The sequence below is a fragment of the Bicyclus anynana genome, chromosome 5 (assembly GCF_947172395.1).
Source record: "Bicyclus anynana chromosome 5, ilBicAnyn1.1, whole genome shotgun sequence".
Classification (NCBI taxonomy): domain Eukaryota; kingdom Metazoa; phylum Arthropoda; class Insecta; order Lepidoptera; family Nymphalidae; genus Bicyclus; species Bicyclus anynana.
This window is the reverse complement of record NC_069087.1, coordinates 6,597,171-6,619,567: the sequence shown is the minus strand read 5'-3', so window position 1 is coordinate 6,619,567 and position 22,397 is coordinate 6,597,171. Positions and strand designations below refer to the sequence as shown.

At 35.1% G+C, this 22,397-nt stretch overlaps 1 protein-coding gene across 1 annotated transcript in view; it reads left to right on the top strand.

Annotated features, from left to right (window-relative positions):
• The window catches only part of LOC112046921 (uncharacterized), a gene marked incomplete in the record, with an annotated part of 744,411 nt that overhangs the window by 377,538 nt on the left and 344,476 nt on the right, over positions 1–22,397 (top strand). Inside the window, 1 exon segment of the mRNA XM_052881817.1 lies at positions 2,855–2,939. Within this exon segment, the coding sequence (XP_052737777.1) occupies positions 2,855–2,939 (85 nt within the window).

The window sequence follows — 22,397 nt, the reverse complement described above, 5'->3', positions numbered from 1 at the left end:
CATAGCAGGACAGTCTAATAAGTTAAGCAACGAGTAATCCACTCAAATAGGTAAAAGGTTACATTTTGCGTCTTCAAAACTTAAAAAGATACACGAAAATTTAATAACACTAAGAAGAAACCACGCGAAAGTAATATTGAATTCTAAAGTTGTGTTCCCAAATAACACAGCCTGCATAGAGTTGAGGCCAATTAATTTCTGTCCTTGTTGAGAAAAAGTCATCTAGAACTGCCGAGTTGTACAACTTTAGAACTTTGTAACAAAATTACGTCAAGTTATCCAACTTCATATAAAGTAGCCGTTGTAAGCGGAATACTTTCACGTACAAATTCTAACACGTAAAATTCACTGGTCCGGAGCCAAGATGTAGGCATAATGTCCACATTTAGAGATCTTTGACGTGAAATGCAACTTGAATTACGCTTGGAAGTACGAACTTTATATTTTATTGAGAACTTTTATCGATTCTTGAGGAGACTAAATGGGTTGCAAAATTTGAAGAGGTTTTAGTTTTATTTCTTGTTAAACTTGGGATAGTTTGGTTTAAAATTGGACTTGCAGAAATTGTTTGAAGCTAGACTTGAAATTGATAATTTACTCTAGGAAAAAGTGAGTTTCATACAATCTATTAAGTAAAAAATAATTATCAAAATCGGACTAGGTACTTTATAAGAAGCTATACGTAGTTTTACTTTAAAACCATCCCCTATTTCCTATCCTTACTTTGGGCCCCTTTCCAATAACAAAAAAATTATCAAACTCGGACCACTCAAGAAAAAATTATCATAAAATGCATGCGTATACGCGTCGAATTAAAAAAAGATCAAAGATTAAAAAAGTTTTATTTTGAACAATATTGATAAACTTCTCTGTGTTTTTCGCCGGTCGAAAAGACTATGAGAAACAAAAACAACGGAACAAAATTTGTGTAATACGTAGATACTTAAAAAGTACTCCAACAACAATAATAATAATACCTATAATATTATTTTTTCACAAATAAGTTCCACATTTACAAGCAATTTCCCCGTGTTTTGTTAGGAAACTTAGTTGTTTCTTGTAAGAAGAAAATAAGGCGTCGTCTTCTTAAAGATAAGTAGGACGTAACTCCATTCGGCAAAAGGCCTCTCAACTCCACGCCAGTGTAGTGCTACCAAGTTGGAGAGACCTGCCACGTCTCTTGTATCGGCAATAGATTGGTAGAAATAGGGGTTAGCACAAGGATGCGGTGGGTCGATTATTAGTGGTCGTGTTATACACAGTCAGCTCGATGTGTGAACGGAGGTCCTCGTTATTTTCAATTTCCATATACAAGCGCCCTTACTATATATACTACATTCTCGTCTGCGAGTATAAGGGTGTATTAAGCCATGAATCTTATAAAGGCTCGAGTACATTTAATACGCTTAGACATTTTTTTATATACTTGTATATTCAGATATTTTTCACAAAGGTATGTAGGTTTTACCAAAAAAAACAATTCCAGGAACCGTTAATAACGCTTTGCGTGAAATTTATAATGGAAGATGGTGTTATTATAACACGTTTCTGGCAACACCAACGGCACTCACGGCAAGGTGGAGAGGGTGGGGTACAAGGAGAAAATTGTATTTCCATTTTTACAATTTCAATTTAGTATTAATTCGAGTCCGGAGCCCGGTCGGGGGCGCCGCCACATGTAAAATATGGATCGGCTAAGTGAAATTAAAATGCTCTATAAATTGCGATTTTTGCAAGTCCTAAAGTGGAGAAGGCTTTTTATTATTTATCGCCCGAGCGCTCGTGGCCGACGTCGACTTACTGAAAATCGCTGTTATTATTCAATTTACTTGTTTAAAGTTTTTACTTTGATGCCAGTTTTCATTTTTTAAGCCTATAAAGACCTTCCACGTCTTTTGTATCGAGTGAAAAAGTTTTTAAAATTGAAACTCTACTAAATAAAAAGTTTACGAAATGCATTTTTTGTCCGTAATTCGCTATGGGTTGTATAGTTATAAATATTTTTATTTACCGATGTATCCATTTTGTTATTTTTCCGTTTTTAAAAGTCACAATCATCATCGCTGTCGAAGTCCATCGCTGGACATAAGCAGGCCTTCGTAGAGACTCTAATCCCAAAATGTGACTATTTATAAATCCTACTGATATTATAAACGCGAAAGTTTGTATGGATGGTTGTTTGCTTGGATGTTTGTTACTCTTTAATGCCGCTACTACTGAAGCGATTTGGCTGAAATTTGGAATGGAAATAGATTTAACTCTGCATTAACATGTAAGCTACTTATGTTTCTATCAAAAAAACATGGTTCCCGCGGGATTTGTGTCAAACAGAATTTCAAGCATAAAAAGTCGTAGCCTAGTGTTAGATAGAGATGTTTAGATAAACCTCATAAGCTGTCATCATCATCATCATATCAGCCAATGGACGTCCACTACAGGACATAGGCCTTTTAGTAGGGACTTCCAAACATTACGATACTGGGCCACCTGCATCTAGCGAATACCTGCGACACGCTTGATGTTGTCAGTCCACCTGGTGGGGGGTCAACCAACACTGCGCTTTCTAGTGCGGGGTCGCCATTCCAGTACTTTGGGACCCCAACGTCCATCGGCTCTTTGAACTATGTGCCCCGCCCATTGCCAACAGCTTTGCAACTCGCTGACCTATATCCGTGACTTTGGTTCTTCTGCGGATCTCCTCATTTCTGATTCGATCACGCAGAGATACTCTTAACTCGTTCCATCGCCCGCTGTGTGACTCTGAGCCTTCTTATGAGGCCCATAGTAACATAAGCTGTACTGTATAATAATTGTATGAGGTATAAGGTAAGATTGAAATTTCTTTTTGTTACAGGGGCTTCGGGTTTATCACATTCGGCGACCCAGCCAGCGTAGACAAAGTTTTAGCGCAAGCAACACACGAATTAGATGGTAAAAAGGTACGAACTTTTCATATCTTGTTTCGCTTAATACAAAATCTTTTGCTAAGTTAAAATAAGTTTTCTTTAATATTATTTAATATTTATTTATTATCAAATTTCATAATATCGTCAAAAATATGTTTTTAATTCACACTGTTATGGATTTATTGTTTGAGCATTAATCTTACGCAAAACGTTGAACGTTACTCATAGAACTAAAATGATTCTAATTTGTTCTAACAAAAAATGTGAAACAAATCTAAATGAAATAAGTACGTTACCAGTTTAAACATAAGCTTGTTTAAACAAAAACTGATCATATATAAATCGCCTATCAAAGTTTACAAATATTGCTCAATATATTTGATAATTTTGATTAAATATGAAAATTTAAAAAATGTATGTAAATAATATGGCTCGACATATTATTTTATTTTATTTATTTTTTATTTTATAAATTTATTTGTATATTTATAACTCATATTATATCATTTAATGATCTTTCGCAATATAACATCCCCTTCTGTTAAATATTTTATAGCGATTATTCAAAGAGAATATAAATTACTTACCTTTATATACAACCTACGTAGTGCTCATGCTATCTATACAAATCAAATAAGGGTCCTTGTGGTCTACGGAACCCTAAAAACAAAGTCCTCTGCTGCGTCTGTCTGTCTAACTGTTTGTAATAAATTAGAAAACTACTATTCGGATTTTCCATGAGGATTCTACTAATAGATAGATTGAGTTATGCGGAAGGTTTAGGTATATAATTTGTCACGGCTATGTGTATATTTATTTGTTGATGTGTGACGATAATTAAAGTAGGATGATATAATTAAAAATTTTCTTGTCGACAAAGTCAGATGTATCTGATAGTTATGTATAAAAAATCTATACTAATATTATAAAGCTGAAGAGTTTGTTTGTTTGTTTGATTGAAGGCGCTAATCTCAGGAACTAATGGTCCGATTTGAAAAATTCGTTCAGTGTTAGATTTATCGAGGAAGGCTATAGGCTATATATTATCCCCGTATAATGAGAACCACGCGGGTGAAACCGCACGGCGTCAGCTAGTAAGTAATATTTAATACAAGAAGTCTCACAGCGACACAATATATAAACTAGGAGCCGTATAAGATGATTGTGCACATGTCATATAAAATTAAACATCTCAAAGGCATGTCTCAATTTCTAAGCGTTATGACTGCAGGGAATAAGTTCCTGATTTCTTGAGAGTTTATTGTCACATTCAGAATGTCATAAATTCTGTGTCCTCGGGCAAATGGCCTCTGCAGCCATCATAAAGCGTAAAATCACGGCCGCCTTATGTTTTTCTATCAAGATTTTAGAATGTTTACGTAAGAGATGTAAGGTATAAACATTTTTTAAGTCTAACCAGAAAAAATAATAAAAATGACAATTGCGAGTTAGAATTAGAAGTATGTTATAATTATTGTTTTTTTCTATTTAAAAACAGTTTGGTAACAATATAAATTTAAAAACACCGATTTTTGTTGTATAAAAAAAAAATATATTTTTTTTTATACAACAAAAAAAAATTTTGACGGCCTCCGTGGCGCAGTGGACTTACCACACGGACGTCCTTGGTTTTATAACCGGCTGGACCGATTGAGGTTTTCTTAATTAGTCCAGGTGTGGCTGGTGAGAAGCTTTGGCCGTGGCTAGTTACCACCCGACAAAGACTTACCGCCAAGCGATTTAGCGTTCCGGTACGACGTCGTGTAAAAACCGAAAGGGGTGTGGGTTTCCTCCTCCTCCTAACAAGTTAGCACGATTCCATCTTAGATTGCATCATCGCTTACCATCAGGTGAGATTGTAGTCAAGGGTTAACTTGTAAATAATAAAGGAGAATGGCGAGATTGCATGTATTTTGGGACTAGCTGATAGAAGTAGCGTGCATAATGGAAACCTATTAATAGTTGTTTATCGTGATTAAACTAAGAGAAAAGTGAATGGTAAGTGAATGGAAGTGATAAGTGAAACAGTCTTAAAAAGCAGGGAAAAAAGATATACCTTAAATTAGTAGGTACCTTATTTATACACAAATGTGAAAAACACCACCGCTGACATACAACTGAAAATACGACAAGTCGTTTTTGCAAACGACTTTTTTGTTAATAAAATGCATTTTTTTTCTTTTGATTTTCGTTCTGTAAAATCTCAATATTTTTTTACAAGCATCTTACAAAATAATAGTTTTAATCAATACAAATGTATGTGTGTACGACAATTCAGACTGTAACTCCCACTTTCGCCAACCTCCTTTAAAAAGGCCAATTTTTGTTGTATAAAAAAATATATTACAATACAATTTATGTAGTCATTAAATAAACAAAGCATTTAAAATGATAAAACCTTGTAATTTTGCCTTTATCACGCATTTAAAGTTCAATTAAGAGCGATCTAAATGGCCAATTTATTGTACGGGCTATGCTTTATTTTATTGAATTCATTGTCCATTTATCTTAGTTTCAAATGTAGCACGGAAACCGACGAATAGGTCAAACTGGTGCAAGTGTTTTATTATTGGATGAAACAGTTATTTCTATGAGCTGAAAATATTGCAATAGCCTGAAATGTATGCCGTTTTGAGTAATGAAAAGTTTCAAATAACGTAAAAACTAAATTTTTTTTATGCATTTCGCTGTACGTTTGCGCTTTTTAATAATGGAACATGTAAATATTTTGAAAGAAACCAACTTTAGGGCTTAATAAACAAGGTAAACAATAAAAGGTATAATTAAATAGATGTAAAGTCCAAAACTGGTTTCTGGCAACCTAAACTTTGTCGGTCGTTACTACTACTAACTAATTAAGAAAATATACCCTTAATATACCCAAAGAATCGAACCTTTGACCTCTTTTTTATAGCTATGCATGTATGTATATACTTGACTGCAATCTCACCTGATGGTAAATGATGATGCAATCCAAGATAGAAGCGGGCTAACTGGTTAGACGTAAGGATGAAAATCCAGACCCATTTCGTTTTCTACATGATATAATATATCATCCGAGTATACAACAATAAAACAGCCGAGTATCAAGAGAATATTTAATACTCGGCTGTGATTTGGCTGCCTCCGATTCTGGAGGGTGTGGGTTCGAATCCGGTCCGGGGCATGCACCTCCAACTTTTCAGTTGTGTGCATTTTTCTCAAACGGTAAAAGAAAAACTTCGTGAAGAAACCTGCATACCAGAGAATTTTCTTAGTTCTCTGTGTGTGTGAAGTCTGTCAATCCGCATTGGGCCAGCGTGGTGGACTACTGCTACTCAATATTTCAAAGCTCAACCCATCATCATTATCGTCATATCAGCCGATGGGCGTACACTGCCGGACATAGGCCTTTTGTAGGGACTTCCAAACATCACGATTCTAAGCCACCTGCATCCAGCGAATCGCTGGACCTATGATGTCGTCAGTCCACCTGGTGGGGGGTCGACCAACATCGCGCTAACTAATGCGGGGTCGCCATTCCAGCACTTTGGGACCCCAACGTCCATCGGCTCTTTGAACTATGCCCTCGCCCATTGCAACTTCAGCTTCGCAACTCGTTGAGCTATGTCGGTGACTTTGGTTCTCTGCGGATCTCCTCCTGATTAGATCACGCAGAGATACTCCTAACATAGCTCGTTCCATCGGCTGCTGAGTGACTCTGAGCCTTCTTATGAGGCCCACAGTTAGCGACCAAGTCTTGGAACACGTATATATAACACTTAATAGGCAACACGCACTGTTCGAAGACTTTTGTCTTCAACCCAATCCAAGACTAACTATCTAAATACTAATAGCCTTAGACCTAATGATCCGAAGTCACAAAGCCTAACCACAGGACCGCTAGAGCAGTTTAATAAAAGAGTATTATTATTTATCAAATGTCTAGTCATTTATGTAGATACAATCATACTCATCTCGGGATCCGAGACACATTACGAGCTCTCGAGTACGTTATTATTACGTCTCGTATATTGTACGTAGGGATAGATAAAAAGGCGATTTCCACAGCTCGCCGCGAAATAATCTAGACAAATTACACCACTGTCGTTGTTTACTTTGATTAAATTGTAGTCGACTGGTGGAAGATTAGCCGAAGCCTCGCAAATCGAGCGAGAAGAGCATTTTACTCAATTTACATAAAACGAACGCGGAAAATAGTGCTTTGTTTATATTGGCTTGTGGGAATAAATGATTATCTATTTGCTATTATGAAACTTTGAGTACGTTTGTGGTTAAGTGACTCTAGGTTTGTAAAAATCAATTCATGCTACTATTGAGCAGTTACTACTTATTAGCATGTGTATCGCAAAATTGCTAATAATGAGCATGCTTACTTCGAGCTTGCTCAGGAATCAACGGTCGTGCGATTTATGAGCATGCTTCTTGCTGCGTGGGTGAAACGGGGTGTGCTTTTAACGCGTCTGAGCAGGTTTGCTTATTGAGTATGCTAGTCGATCAGCATTGTTATTCTGTATACTATAGACAGAGAGCGATAGATACAAATTAGCATGTTTAATTGGAATGTCTGCTTTAAACATGCTTATTCAGGAGCATACTTAAAAATAGCATGCGTATTGCTAGCAAATGTTTACTGATGATAAGCATGCTAGTATGGAGCATACTTAATAGCACGTTTTTAGCATGCTATTTTAGAGCATGTGTAACAGTATCTTTAGTAACCATAACAGAAGCTACGCTGACTGATGAATAAACAGCCACTCAGACACTTGAAATCTCATCACACAAATATTTTTCATTTGTATTAATTGATCTTACGGCCTTCGGTGTAGAAGGCAGGATCGCTAACAACTTGGCTACTTAGTACTCAATTTAGCTTAACACCTCTGCTTCAGATTCGCGGAAATAGGCACTAGGGAAAGCACCCATAAAATGCACTTTTATAGGCGATAGTTATCCGTATAAAATCCACTTATTCCTACAGTCAATAGTATAAAATTGATGCATATCCACGCTGTACAATCTGATTCCAGACAAAAATAAATTGTTTTTCAATTAATATTCTATCGCATTATCTATCTCACAATTTCGTTTTATTATCGTTACCTCAACATAATCCATCCTTTAAATACAAACTTTTCCCATTTATATTTTATTAAGAAATACTGGAACTTCAGTTTTCCTATCAACTTTGTTCCAAACACATATCGACTGGAAATCGCTCCGGGCGAATACACTTAAGTTATCGTATAAGAACTTTTATTTACTTTAACTATTAGCTATAAATGAATTATGAACTTATTTCTCCCTAATAACATTTTCTTTTGTGTATTTTTGACTGCCATATTAACTATTTATACGTTGTTAATCATGGATCTATTGAAATTAAACTGTCTAATAGATGCAATAGAAATAATAATATAATCACTAACATCACTACATATTATAAAAAGTCGCTTTCTCTGTCCCTATATCACTCTATATACTAAACATACCCTAACACTCCCTATGGAAGCTAATCTTTATAACCAACGGACGGATGGATCGAACGTCAAACCGTTAGCGCTGCAAGCATGTGAGATTACTTGATCGTCAGTGGCTGACATTAAAGGTACTAATGTATGACAGTATTAATATAATAAGTAAGTAAGTGTTCATTTCCACGAGCAGCATTTCTTACCGACGACTGCAGTCGACTGCAGTCAGCGACGTCTCGGCGGCAGTCAACGGCAGTCAAAAGCAGTCGTCGGCAGCAGTTGCTACTCGTGTATATTAACCTTTATAGTATTTTTTTTAAATATATACAAACTTATTTAGCTAAACATTACTAACATGAAACTAACTTACCTAAGCTAAAAATAGTAAATAAGCTAAGAAAATAAATAAATTAGCAATATGCAGCTTAATAATTATTATTCTTATTTCATGTCTATAATATCTTTAAGGTTTCAAAAGCCTTAAAGTGGCCGTTCGGGGGAAAATGTGTGGTCGTTATTTCTTTTTATCCTAGAGCGATGGCGTAATAGAAAACGATATTAGATAGGACGATAAAAGAGCGTTGACGTATCCTGAATGTGACACAAATACTTCCCATCACAGCTAAATGGCATTTACGATCCGACATTAATAAATCATGTCGACTTTTAAAATATGTAGCGACGGAATTTTGCGAAAAATTAAAATTTTCCTTTACCCGGGGAAAGTTTCGATATTTTACGTGGTTTCATATTGGCAGTGTTAAAAAACGTGATGTACTTTTATACTTTACAGTCCGGCTGTTGCAAAATGCAGAGTTACTTGGTAATTAATAACCGGATACGTCATTACTTTACGTTAAAATCTCTGATAAAAACCATATCATAATGTATTGAATAAAATCTGGCATCACTTTGAGGAATTTCCTTATGAATAAATAATATTTCAATTGTTTTGCTATTCTTTCGATTGTCGCAATACCTGGACTGGCGTAGTACGTAGTAGTTGTAGCAATAGTTGATACGAGCAATAGATTTATAGACAAAATAAATTGATTGGTTTAAAGGCGGTGCAATGCCAAAACGGCTCTTAAAGTTTATTTTGTTTTTGGACAACACTTTAGAAAGGACATAAGTACGATGTAATATTTCGCTTCTAAGAGTAATTGTGTCTTTGAAGTCGATTCAATTTTTTTGTTAAAAATATTTTATTTTTCCATTTTTAGTTCCTAGCATAGTGAACGAAAACGCCACAGTATGGACAATTTCGTTCACTTGTTTCAGTTATTTTGATTTTAACACAAAATTACTAAACTGATTTTCGTGAAAATAAAATAATCTGAAAGTACAACTCTTTCAAACAAAAACGTTATTTTCAAAATTGGTTAATAAATGACAAAATAACATAAAAAAATATTCGCGCTGAATTGCGAACGTTCTTCTTTTTTGAAGTCGGTTAAAATGATCCGTTAAAAAAAAAGCAAAGACAGCAGCAGGCAGCATCCTTTTCTTGAAATCTGGACCTCCCTCATTTTCGTCTCCCCTTTAACTCAGTAGTTAAAGTTTCAATCCCTGAAATCATTTTCATTTCATTTATCATTTACGAATATGAAATCATTGATCAAATAAATAGCCTCGCCGTCTAGATTATTATTATAGTTATCAAAAGGTTTAGTTAATTAGAACCACAAATTATATATTTAAAGATTAAAAATCTTTTAAGATCGATCATGCAAATTGTCCTAATATTGGAAATGTTTGTCGTGAACATCCATTAAATATTTTCAACAGAAAATATTATTTGTGTAGATCATTATTTCGAAGCCAATTAAAAATCCTTCTTCCGGTTTTCCATAGTTTCCTCGAGTAGCTTTTATTGTATTGTATAGAAGCCAATCCGGGATGACTTATAATTCTTTTTTCTCAAAAGATATAAGGAGACGTTGTAAAGTTATTGCTTTTATATTATTCAAAAGGAATAAGCTTTATTTATCTTAATACAATTGTTTTGTATAAAGTATTTATTATTTTACATAATTAAATACATTTCATTAATTGCCCCGTTTGTACTGAGGTGTCCACTAATTTAATTTGAGGTATTTGACGATACGGCAGCGTCTACTCGGCACTGACGAAAAGTATGAACAGAAGGCCTAATGGCAATTTGATACTGTTACTATCGCGTTAACGTAAACGCGAATTTCTAAGGAATTGAAACAGCGCCATCATTCTAGTGGCACTACTGCACAACTGTTTCAATTCCATATAAATTCGCGTTTACGTCAACGCGATAGTAACAGTATGAATATATTGAAAACTCCCACTAGACACACTGAAGTTCTGAAGACTTCTGGAAATGTTGTGTACTTTAATGATTTTATACTATATGGCAGTATCATGTCGAAACTGAGGCGAACAAAGTCACTCAGCTGGCGTGATTTCATTTAGTCGCATAATAAACAACGAAAGTTACTTGAGCATAATAATACCTAAATAATACAATGACCAATTGTGTGTTCAGAAAGTGTAAAAACTACACATACATATAATCACATTAATTATTAATTATTAATTAATTATAAAGGCGAAAGTCTGTGTGTAAGTGTGTAATTATGTTTTTTCCCCTTTTACGCTGCGGCTACTGAAGCGATTTGGCTGAAATTTTGAATGGAAATAGATTTTACTCTGGATTAACACATAGGCATACTTTTCATCCCGGAAAAATCCATGGTTCCCGCGGGATCTGTGAAAAATTTAATTCCACGCGAACAAAGTCGCAAGCGTCCGCTAGTATAATACATAACATTGTGCATGTGTTCGTCCAATGGAGTAGCTGCGTTTGGAACTTTACGCGATAATTTTGTAGGCACAGAACCTATCTAATAGTACGAGTATAAAAAAATTGGTGTACTTATATTTTAGTACACCACACTACCAATTAAAAATAAACCATAAATTGAATTATTTTTAATTAAGTAATTGAAGTAGATACTAAATCTCAACATAAATGTAAATGTAATTTTCTTAAAATCACTGCAAAGCTTGATAAATTGTCACTGGACTCAAGTTTGATACAAATCAATACATTTCCGGCATTCCCGCTACCAAAGTGTCGATAAACGGAAAAAATGAAGGTGTCTGCACAGCGAGCGCCAGGTTCTGAGACGTGTATACAAGTTATGCAATAATTCAAATAGCGTACTACAGCAAATTTATGCAGCTGCACGGTAACATACTTCAATGGATGCATTGAAAAGCATTTTATTTTCATGGACGACGGCGACTACCTAGCTCATATTTTCGAATTCAGTGTGCGCGGAACGTGTTAGGTGGTAATATGAATTTATGATCATGGCAAATTAAATGCGTTAAAGTCGAACGTGATTCGGCGAAATACGCATCGGAATTTAATTAAGCGTTTTTTACACTTGACTGCCCAATGCGGGTTTCGCCGGCTGAGTACTTTCATACACTGTAGCTGTCGCTTTTTTTTTTAATCACGTACGTGTAAATATTTAATTTTCATAAGCATCGTACTGTTGGAATTTACATATTTTACAAGGCGGAAAGTAAATAATAAATCGTACGTCTGCTTTTTTGCTCGTTTATAACGTCTACTTCGTTATTTTGTTATCATTTTTATGTTTTGAAGTTGTTGGATATTTTAACAGATTAATTTTCTGACAAAATTGTTGACGAGGGCATGGATAGCATCTTGATTGTAATAAAATAGTTCTATATAATGTAAAACTTTTTGATAAAAATACAAACTTTAATTATTATTAATGATTTTTTTATTGTGTATATGAGAGTAGAAAAATCTATTATGCTTTGTATCTTTTCTTTCTTCTCTTTTTATCAGTCGGTCTATATCATACAACAAATAACTGAAACAATTTATAAAGTTGCTTTCCACGTAGATAGTATTAATACTATACAGATAAAAGATTATTTAAATTTTATCGAGCACTTTTCAATTCATGAATAACGAGGTCGAAACTCTTATGAAGATATTTTGCGATAAACTTCTAAGAAATAGCTTTAAAAAACTGTGTACAAAAGAAAATTATCCACAGTTGGATTATTCAGTTGCCAAATAAACATTGTTGGCATGCATGTGTACGACTCGCGTTACCATCAGTGGCGCGCATCTAATCTGATCCTTACTAAGTTACTTTCCCCACTTAGCGGTTGAATCTAGATGTTACAACAAAAACACTAAGTGATTTTTATCGCTCGACAATTACGTCCCGGCAACATAGCAAACACACATTTGTGGTGCCACTACATAATGTAGAGTCGACGAGTTTTTGCGCTGGATTACCCGTTCAAACAAAACGAGCGCCCGGAACTCCAAATAAAGGGAAACACTAACCGGCGCCCGCGTTATTCTTCCAAAATTAACTCATAACGCCAAGAGCTGTTGATTTTTTTTCGACCGTAATCTGCTTTAACGGGCACGGGGCCAGTAGCTTTAGTAAATCGGCCGCACGCGACTACCGCGAAATGGGAATCTTTAAATGCTATACGTACATTTTTAATGCCGTTTTAATGCCACGCCTCGCCCGATTGTGGCAACAATTAACGTTATAACGAGTTCATTAATGATGGACGATTCAAAGCCGGGCTTAAAACGGGCTCTTACACAAGATAACTTGACGTTTGCGTTCATTACGTTGGTGGGTAGGCACGATTAGGTACATCGAAATAATATTCACAAAATAAACTGATGTAAATAAGATGCTAAAAAGTCTCGTAAATTGACAAGTAATCAACGAAGAAATAAAACTGCTGAACTTCTGCTTATCCACGAGAGGTTTCAAACACTATTAAATAAATATGTCAATATAATATAAGAAATATCTATCTATCTAAATATCTCATTGATAAATTAAAGTTTAAACAGTTTATTAATTAAATACTGATGTTATTTACGAGTAATAAGGTTTTTTGAGACACAAACTTAAATTGTAGTCCACAAAATCATTTTTATAAGAAAAACCTAACGGTGACAGATCTATATGATTTTATACTATATGATATTCAGTGTATAAAAAAATAACAACCATTTACGAAATTTAATAAAAGGATGAAATATATGTATATTAGAGAGCGGAGAAAAACAAACGCTTTGCATGCGACCCCAAAATAATAAGTTCAAGTTGAGTGTATGTCCCGCGCCCACCTGAAGAGATTGGGGGACAGGAATGCTTAATATAGAGTCCTTTACTACCACGGGGTCTCCCAATAACATCTCCGACCTCGCAAACGTAGACAAATTTCGTTTGTGCCGGTTTTACATTTAATATCAAGTGCATTTGTAGGAGAATTTCAGAAAACTTTGCAAAACTTCCCCGGTAACTTATTGCAGTATATTTTAAGTAGATTTAAACGGTTTCAAAGCATTGGAGATTTTACGAATTGTGGAATATATCAAGCCTCCCATGTTTACATTTGGCTGACAGGCGTATTCATTCTATGCACGGAAAGTTTTCCGCAGTCGTGTCAGTCGGGGCAAACTTCCCGGACTCGGACATCAGAACCCGGCGTGGATACAGTTGCACAATGGAATAAAGTAGCATCGGAAGCTCGTTGGAGTTAATAAATAATACAGAAACGGAGTGACATGCGCAGAGTGCACGAAGCGCCCTAAGTCTGTTTTGACTGCAAATATCTGCGCCGGATGTCTGCCCGCACTTCTGGGCATAGATCAGGAATACTTGCTGGATAAGTTGCTCCAACTTAGTCATTTGTTAGACAATACTGCATTAATGCACTTGGATGAATAATACAACAGTTGTTGAACTGCCTGACGCCAAATTTACTTTACAAAAAATATATATTTTGTCTCCATTATAAAACAAATAATAATAAAATTGAAACATGGTAATTTTATTTTGTGTATCAATTGATGATGTATCTGTAATTGTCAAATAAAAATAATTAAGTAACTAACATTCACTAAGTCCTTTTTGTGGTGATTTCAATCAATAATTGTAATACTTCTGCCTGTAAGGTCGTAGATTTAACCAAAACCTTGTAGACTAATAAATAGCATCCTAAGTTTACCTGGGAGTCTCAAATCCAGGAATCGCAAGAGCATTGCTAACTGTGACCAAATGATAGATGTCGTTTATGCCTTTTACTAAAGTCTAGTTTCACCACATTCTGATAAGTGTGAGATAGTCAAACTAGTAAGGTTTGTCACTTTCTTACTTTAAGTCAAATGACTAAACCAAAACTTGTGAATAAGGTATCAAACTCTAAACAGAAGGTGGTGAAACCTTGTCGCCAAAACAACATTAAACGCCAAAAAAGCCAGACATTTCCAGCATTACTACTTCCTTGTATTATAAACATTTAAGTCTAGATCTCGGACGCAGGACAAAACGTTGTAATCTTCGTCTCATGAGATCACTGCCCGCAGACTCCCGTCAGTGGTGTTGTCACCAGCATCGCTGAGTGAGATTTATCCAATATTATGTATCTTATTCTATTCATGTATTTTGCTATCTGCGGGCCTTAATGTGGAACGCTACTTGGGTTGACACGTTGATCCTTGTCATAAGACGCAAAGATTGCAAAGATGCAAAAGATAAATCTGAAAACGTTATGTGGCACAAGTATGACTTTCTAACCTTCCTTTTGAGTTGTAGTGCGAAAATTTTTTTTCGAAATTATTTACCGCGGCAAATTGTATTGACTGGAGACAGAAGAGTTGGCTCATTTTTTTTGTACAGAGGTTATACCTGGCTCTTTAAAGCGAAGATTCAGCTAATATTTTACGAACATTCAACGAGGGCCAAATTTTGGGCCATTATTAGGGCCGTGATAGTGTGGATATGGCCTCTGCCTTCGTTTCGGAGGGTGTAGGTTTGAATCCGCTCCGGGGCATGCACCTCCAACTTTTCAGTTATGTACATTTTAAGAAATTAAATATCACGTGTCTCAAACGGTGAAGGAAAAACTGAGAACTTTCTTAATTCTCTACGTGTGTGAAGTCTGCTAACACACATGTGGCGTGGTAGACTAAGACCTAATCCCTAAAATCCCATTCTGAGAGGAGACACGAGTTCAGCAGTTAAGTATAGTTTGTTAATAAGTAATTTTTAAGGTGTGATAGCTAAGTAAAGCGTTAAGTAACAGAAAATCTATCCTATAATATTACGTGCAGTTACATTTTCACCCTTTCCGTTTGTACTTTCTTTACCCCTATTTAACAGAAAGTAATATCCCCCAAAGTGATGGAAATTTCCTTCGGCTGCACTTAGGTGAGCTTAGGCCCAAGCGGGGCAGTGTGTCGGTTCCCACGCGATCGTTCGTCTCGCGTTACTCCCGAAAAGAATCTCATTTTTAGAGTTCCTTAGTACATGGATTAATTTATTAACGATCTGTCTTGTCTCTAGGGTTCAGTTTATAAAAATACTAGCGGAAGCCCGCGATTTTGTCCGCGTGAAATTTAGTTTTTCACAAATCCCTCAGGAACCATCGAATCTTTCCGGGATGAAAAGTACCCTTTGTTTTAATCCAGAGTAAAATCTATTTCCATGCCAAATATCAACAAAATCGGTGGTTGCGACGTTAAAGAGTAACAAACATCCATAAAAACTTTCGCGCTTATAATATTTAGTAGGATTTCTTTTAAAAACTAAATAAGAAATGCGCTTAAATGATTGTTTAAAAATATCATTTTCTATATCGAGAATTTCATGCAAGCATCATCATCATCATCATATCAGCCGATGGACGTCCACTGCAGGACATAGGCCTTTTGTAGGGACTTCCAAACATCACGATACTGAGAAATTATACATTTTACTTTATTGTTGAAGCATGCATTGCAATACTTAGATAACAAAATAAATATTAAAAAAATTTAATTGTTGAAGATACAGAGTCTGTGGAACGAAAAGCGAACGACAATTTGTCATCCGGTCTTATTGAGTCCACAGGTGACCGGAAATCTGGCAGTTACATTGGCCAGTATATAATCCTAGCCATTCAAGGCGTGTAACCCTGCCAGCGTTTTGGCCACCTTGTCTTGTCAGAGTACTAGACTGGGTTAGAATTTAGGAGCTATCTAGCATGGATATACTTGTATGGACTATTTATTGTTACTTAAGAGTTTATTTAAATTCAAATTTAAAGAAAATATTTACATAAACTATATGCCATTTAATTGTTCACTTATGATTCTTCTTTTTTCTTTTCTCTTTTTGATTGTTTTTTTTTTATTATTGTCTATGTAATAAACCAGTGCACAGTAAAAATAAATGTGGTTTGTGTTGCATCATGGTTAAGCTTAATTTAAATACGTATTTTGTAGAATAATAAACAAATAAAAATAAAATAAAAAACCAATGGGTTATTTTATTTTTTAATAAATAAAAAATAAAATAAAAAACTTTATCGATATCTGGAGCTTATCTTTATCGATACTAATGAATTAGAAAAATTTGTATGATTATGTTTGTTACTCTATATAACGTTAACTACTAAACTGATCATCATCATTAAACGCATACGCATTATCTTGGGTACATAAAATAACTATAAGGTATATTTTATTAAAAAAAATGTGCCGCAGTGCAATAAAAATAACTTTTAAAACGGCGGCGATAGCTAGTTTTCTTTAGAAATAAAATTAAAATTCTACAAATTTTTAACCGACTCCAAAAAAAGGAGTAGCCTTCTCAATGAATTCGTCGGGATCTATTATTTCCTTTTTCTAATATGTAAGTATATTAACCGATTACCGAAAACGCCAGAACCTATTTTTTGATTGAAAGGATAAACTGATAACATATTATATCCCCAAGACTGTGATGGACATGCCAATGCATAGCTATAAGCTAGGTGTTAAAAAACATTTGCTTAGTCGAGGTTACTACACCATCGATGAGTTCCTTAATGATAAAGATGCTTGGAGACCGTTGGATCAGCTTCCACCTTCACACAGGAAGTAAAACTTTAAAATTGTAATGTTGTCTTCAACTGTTTATTATAATATTGTATAATTTTTTTCTAAAAGAGCTTCTGTTGAGTTTCCTGCCGGTTTCTTCTCAGCATAATCTGCCTTCCGAACCGGTGCTAGAATCTTTACAAATAGTCAACTGACGTATCAAAAGTGCTTGTAAACTGAGCCTACTTGAAATAAATGAATTTTGAATTTTGAATGTTTTTGAAGTCGGTTGATTTTTTTTTTAATTTTTTATAATATATGCAAAGGAACACACGAACACGTGACACAAACTTGACCACTTTTTTCACACGGAATTAAACGAGCGATAAAATTCTTGCGACGTCGCATGAAAACGCGCGTTACCTGCCTTGCATATTTATGCGTGCCCCAGTAATGACGTTTGCAGAGCCTCCCCAGTGAGGTTTCATTACGGCATGTCTCCGCGGGCGTAAAAACAAACCCTACTTTATAAACAATCTGTGTCAAGTGTTTTCCGATCGTGTCGCAGTTTGTTTGCATATTTCTTTATTAAATGGAAAGCTGGTGCAATTAAAAAGATTTGTTGTGTCACTGTATAATCACCACGTGTTTTTGTTTGATTATAACTTTTCACGACATCTGGCATAGTTGGTATTGCTGTTCCCGACAGAGAGGTCCTGGATTCGAGTCCCAGTACGGGTCAGTTTACGATTTTATATTTTTTTAAATTGACTCAGGTTTGGCTGTGGATATTTATTTATTTACTTAAACTATAACCGGGAAGGCATTACAGTTGCCCAATTTGTTTTCCCAGGCTATAAATATACATTATAATTTTATATAATTACTAACAAAATTACTGGTGAGACACAATTTACAAACTACAATAAAAATAACATAAAAGAAAAAAAAAATAGTAAATAAAATACAAAACAATAATCAATGATAATAATAATATACATATCAATTTAACAAAATCGGAAAATTAATCCTATACCTACTCCATTAATAATAATTTAATGGTTTTTATAAGCATCGGCGATGGAGAGTGATAAACTTCCAATTCCAAATTGTTACCAGTTAGATCATTTAAAGACGTACCGCCAAGTGGCTTAAAGCTCCAGTACAATTTCGCGTAGAAACTGCGCACGTATGGTTGGTTGTTGGTCATCATAAACTTCATCGTCACTTAACATTAGGTGAGATAACAGTATAGGGCTCTAACTTGTCATTAAATTACAAGAACAAGAAATAACTTACAGATCAAATAAAGGCGTCTAAATATACCTGGTGAGTCGATCTAAAGGAAATGGACGCGCAAGTCGTCACCAAACGTTGCTTTGGCTTAAATGTGCCATATCATATATCACAGACGTAGAGGGTAAATATTGTTCTTAATTTAATTCTAGTTAGTCGAAGCGCACCCGTGGGTGACGACGCCGGCGGAGCGGAATGGAGCAAGGCGCTATCGGGCCGCAACTCGCGCGTTGCACATCACATATTTTAGACGGAATAGCTGGGAATATGCTGCAATAGCCTGCTTCTAATCTTGAGCCAACTCAAGTATTGCACCTGCAGCCAAATTTGTTCCAATTAGGGGAGTTAGACCGCGTTGACTGAACAGCAAATGATGCGGTGCCACTTGACGCAGACACTTGCGTCGGTAAATAAATTCAGTTACAGTTTCCTGAGTGCGTCATTAAACTTTCTTGTACTTGCCTACCCTGCGCGGTAACTATTGTTAATTATCGGGACTTGAACAAAACACTCGCTGATTGAAATTGTATGTACACAGCGAAAGCGGCCCATTATTGTATTAATGTTTCGTAGAACGAATTAATGAGACTTATAGTTTGCATGGTTTAATATATTATTTACCTGCACGTTTTAATGATTAAAGTTATATACTGTGACGTTATGTAATTTTTAAATCATGAAAAAGATGAACTTTAATCGTTGGTACGTTATTATTTTATTGAGATTACGCTTGCGGAATTTTCATACGTAAAAAGGTGAATATTTTTATTGACTTGTAAATAACGTGGTGAGGTTATTATTTTAAAACGTAAGGTAAATAATAAAAATATTCTTTCATGAAATATGAACCATACAGAAAAAATAACTGTAATTCTTACCGATGTAAGAATTACAGTTACTTTTTAATAATTTTAATAGTAATACCTACTTGTATTTATATTACAATTTTGCAAAACTAAATTTAAAACATTTTATAAATTCATAATCAATATCCAGTTGATGCGTATTTTTAATTATTCTTAAACATTATTATTATTATAAAAAAGATTTTTGTACTTGAGTTTGACTTCAAAACTCAATAATTGGCTACTAACATCCAAACGCAACTGACCTCACACCAACCGCATATTGAAAGACAATGTTATATTGCGTAAAAATAAATTGTCTCCTATAATAAAATGAATGTTACAGATATAATATATCCGATTTATAGCGTGCTTAGATGAAATACTGACCATACACGGTACCGGTACAAGATCAATGAATCCATTTGTACCGTGTGCGAACGCTTAGGTGCAACTGAATCGACACAGGATACCCGATAGTAATCCTACTCATTGTTACAATGGACATTATGCAATACTCCTTCTACCACGATTCTACCATTAACCTTTCTATTAAAGTAGGTAATGTGTAATTTTAATTGTAATCGACTATGACACTTATCATTTGCATACGTACTTAAAAATGATCATTATTATTATTTTCGAAAAATAAATGTCATGAAATTATTAATTACACTCTCGATCAAGTCATCAAAATTCTTTTTCAGTGCGCTTTCATTTGAGACTCCATTCGAGTGTATTTGCAGATATTCAGTTGTTCTTCCCCACTTTCGCCCCCCACAACTTTTAAACGGCTCAACTGATTTTCATCAAGCAAGATCACTCGTCCGTAAGTCACCTTTAATATAAAAAAAAAAACTAAATTGAAATCGCTTCATTCGTTCGAGAGCTATGATGCCACAGATAGACTGACAGACAGGCACGTCAAACTTATAACACCCCTCTTTTTGCGAAGGGGGTTAAAAATACCACCCGCTGGAAAAAATATTTGGGAGCGTAATCGATTATTTAGTTATATATACTTATCACCGAATCCGCAATGTTTAATACTCGTGTATTCGCCTTATTACATTGTCTAACATCAAAGTTTGCAGTACCCTTAAGCAAACATTATTATTCCAACAATAGCATTCGAAACTATGGAAGAAGTCGATATTGAATGTTTACTTAATACAAAATTTAACGTAATCGACTTTACGTCGAAGGCATCGTCCATAACGCGACATGCTCTTTTTCAACCACCAGTGATATCCGACTAATGTGCTTTCTCCTGTAATCTTTTCTTGCGATGACACGCTAAAATTTGCAAATAGTTTAGCGATTATAGTATATAATACGATAGGGTTAAGGTACCTTTTAGTTTGTTCTTCAACGTACGACTTAAGATAATTTGAAAGTTAAAACCCAATGTCAATCTTTATCGCAAGGGAAGTTGTAGGAAGGGGGAGGTCGACCAAGGAGGGTGCGCCACTGCGTCGATTGTAATCACGCAAATGGTTCCCATATCAAAATGTCACATTCGTATGATATCGATATTTCGCTGTCAATTTTGCGTTGCTTCCGTTTTGACCAGTTTTTTATGTTACATGCATGAAAAATACGATATACGACTATGTTCACGAAAATCTGTTAACTTGGCGCGCAATGTTTGTATTCTAGGCCAACATTTCACGTTCGTACTAGCAGGGGAATCAGAATAGCTTAAATTTTTAACAAAATCAGTTTTGATGATTGCAAAAGATTTTTACTACGTGGAGTGTAGTTTACAAATATAACAACATTGTCTATATGAATAAACTAATCACATTCTGCTTACCATTTCAATTCCTCACTAATTAAGAAATCTTAGGAGTTTATAATGTTAGAATTAGAACTATTAGAATTGGAATTTTTGACGGCCTCTGTGGCGCAGTGGTATGCGCGGTGGATTTACAAGACGGACGTCCTGGGTTCGATCCCCGGCTGGGTCGATTGAGGTTTTCTTAATTGGTCCAGGTCTGGCTGGTGGGAAGCTTCGGCCTAGTTAATTACCACCCTACCGACAAAGACGTATCGCCAAGCGATTTAGCTTTCTGGTACGATGTCGTGTAGAAACCGAAAGGGGTGTGGATCCTCCTCCTAACAAGTTAGCCCGCTTCCATCTTAGATTGCATCATCACTTACCATCAGGTGAGATTGTAATCAAGGACTAACTTGTAAAGAATAAAAAAATGGATTTGTTTTCTTGAATACGGATTAGTAAATGGATGGTAAATAAAATTTATAAATGTCAAGTAATCATTGATAATTTATTACTTATTGTCTCATGGGAAGTCACAGTCTTATATTAGACACTAACAATTCAAACAACAGATAAACAATATCTAAGCATGGATAATTAGGCAACATATTATAGAAAAAATAAAAGAAGGCAAAAATTCACTTAAAATTTTCCTGCTACAAAGAATTTAAGCTCAAATTGTTTAATGTGAAAGTCGTTATCATCAAACTTCTAAAAGTATCTTAATATAAAAAGCCTCGCAATCACGAACGGAGCAGTCTTTTGGTGCTTCGTTTTATTTTTCTATCGGCACAGGCTGCAGGCTAGCCACTGACTGCGATCGCTTCCATTAAAATAACTCGTTAAAATTTATCATCGACCCGCTTAATCGCTTTAGCGCCACCATCTGGGGTTTTATGATTTTTCTGCTTGCTCTCTATACTTTCGTGGTCATTTTACCGCGTTAACAAAATTGCTTGCGTGACGCTTCATGGTCGACAATGACTATCTTGACTTCTGTGAGTTCGAAATTTGTTAAAGATTCCTGTGCCATATGTAATACTCAGTAGGTACGAGCAAGTACAACTCGTTACTTTCAGCTTTCATACCTAATTACAATATCGTTATAAAAATGAATATTCTCCAGAGTGAAAATCCAATTTAATCAAATTATACCGTATTTTCTGCAGCTGGGTTATTCCGTGGCGCACTCAA